The 1,476-nt window shown below is 58.1% G+C and overlaps 1 protein-coding gene across 1 annotated transcript in view; it reads right to left on the bottom strand.

Annotated features, from left to right (window-relative positions):
- Window positions 1–6: 6 nt before the first annotated feature.
- The window catches only part of EHD2 (EH domain containing 2), a gene marked incomplete at its 3' end in the record, with an annotated part of 4,479 nt that continues 3,009 nt past the window's right edge, over window positions 7–1,476 (bottom strand). The window contains exon 2 of the mRNA XM_021383389.1: window positions 7–573. Coding sequence (XP_021239064.1) covers window positions 7–573 — 567 coding nt within the window. The remainder of the gene's footprint in view (window positions 574–1,476) is intronic.

The raw sequence follows: 1,476 nt of genomic DNA, 5'->3' as shown, positions 1-1,476 counted from the left end.
CTTGACGAGGTCGTTGAGCTTCCGCAGGGCGGAATTGCGGGGCAGGTTCTGGATCTCCTGGAACAGGTCCTGCTCCTCCAGCTCGAAGAGGCGCCGGTTGTCGGCGATGAGCAGCGGCTCGGACCAGAAGGAACCGATGAAGACGCGCAGCACCTCGGGGGTGTTGAACACTTTCCCCAGGGACCACATCAGGGCCCCGTAGACCCGCATCAGCTGCTGCGTCTCCACCATGTCGGCCTTGTTCAGCACCACGCGCACTTTGTCCTCGTGGCCCCGCAGCGCCCGGATGGCTTCGGAGAACTCGTCCGAGATCTCCAGCTTGTGGGCGTCGAACAGGAGGATGATGAGGTCCACGCGCTCCGCGAACCACTGCAGAACGGCCGGGAAGTCGTAGCCTGGGGGTAGAGCCGGGGGGGGGGGCCAAGCTCGGCACTGAGTTCGAGCCCGGCGCCGAACCGTGACCGTGAACCCAACGCCGACGCCAAACCATGGCCATGAATGCAACCTCAGCATCAAACCATGGCCATGAACCCAACGCCGACGCCAAACCATGGCCAAGAACCCAACTCCAAATCATGGTCATGAACCCAACACCAAACCATGGCCAAGAACCCAGCGCCAACACAAAACCATGGCCATGAACCCAACGCCAATGCCAAACCATGGCCATGAACCCAATGCCAAACCATGGCCATGAACCCAATGCCAAACCATGGCCATGAACCCAATGCCAATGGCAAACCATGGCCAAGAATCCAACTCCAGCATCAAACCATGGCCATGAACCCAACGCCAAGCCATGGCCATGAACCCAACGCCAACACCAAACCATGGTCATGAACCCAACCCCAATGCCAAACCATGGCCATGAACCCAACACCAACGCCAAACCATGGCCATGAACCCAACGCCAAACCATGGCCAAGAACCCAATGCCAAACCATGGCCATGAACCCAACGCCAACGCCAAACCATGGCCATGAACCCAACCCCAATGCCAAACCATGGCCATGAACCCAACACCAGCACCAAACCATGGCCGTGAACCCAACGCCAACACCAAACCATGGCCAAGAACCCAACCCCAACACCAAACCATGGCCATGAACCCAACACCAGCACCAAACCATGGCCAAGAACCCAACCCCAACGCCAAACCACAACCGTGAACCCAACACCAAACCATGGCCATGAACCCAACACCAAATCATGGCCATGAACCCAATGCCAATGCCAAACCATGGCCATGAACCCAATGCCAACGCCAAACCACGGCCGTGAACCCAACACCAAACCATGGCCAAGAACCCAACCCCAATGCCAAACCACAACCGTGAACCCAACACCAAACCATGGCCATGAACCCAATGCCAACCCCAATGCCCAACCCCAACCTTGAACCCAACCCCAACCTTGAACCCAACCCCAAAGCCAAGCCCCAACCCTGAACCCAACCCCAACCCAAAGCTCGACCCC

This window comes from Numida meleagris, unplaced genomic scaffold, assembly GCF_002078875.1.
Source record: "Numida meleagris isolate 19003 breed g44 Domestic line unplaced genomic scaffold, NumMel1.0 unplaced_Scaffold384, whole genome shotgun sequence".
In the NCBI taxonomy this organism is placed as follows: Eukaryota; Metazoa; Chordata; class Aves; order Galliformes; family Numididae; genus Numida; species Numida meleagris.
The sequence above is the reverse complement of the archived record's forward strand: the minus strand, read 5'-3'. Positions and strand labels throughout refer to the sequence as shown.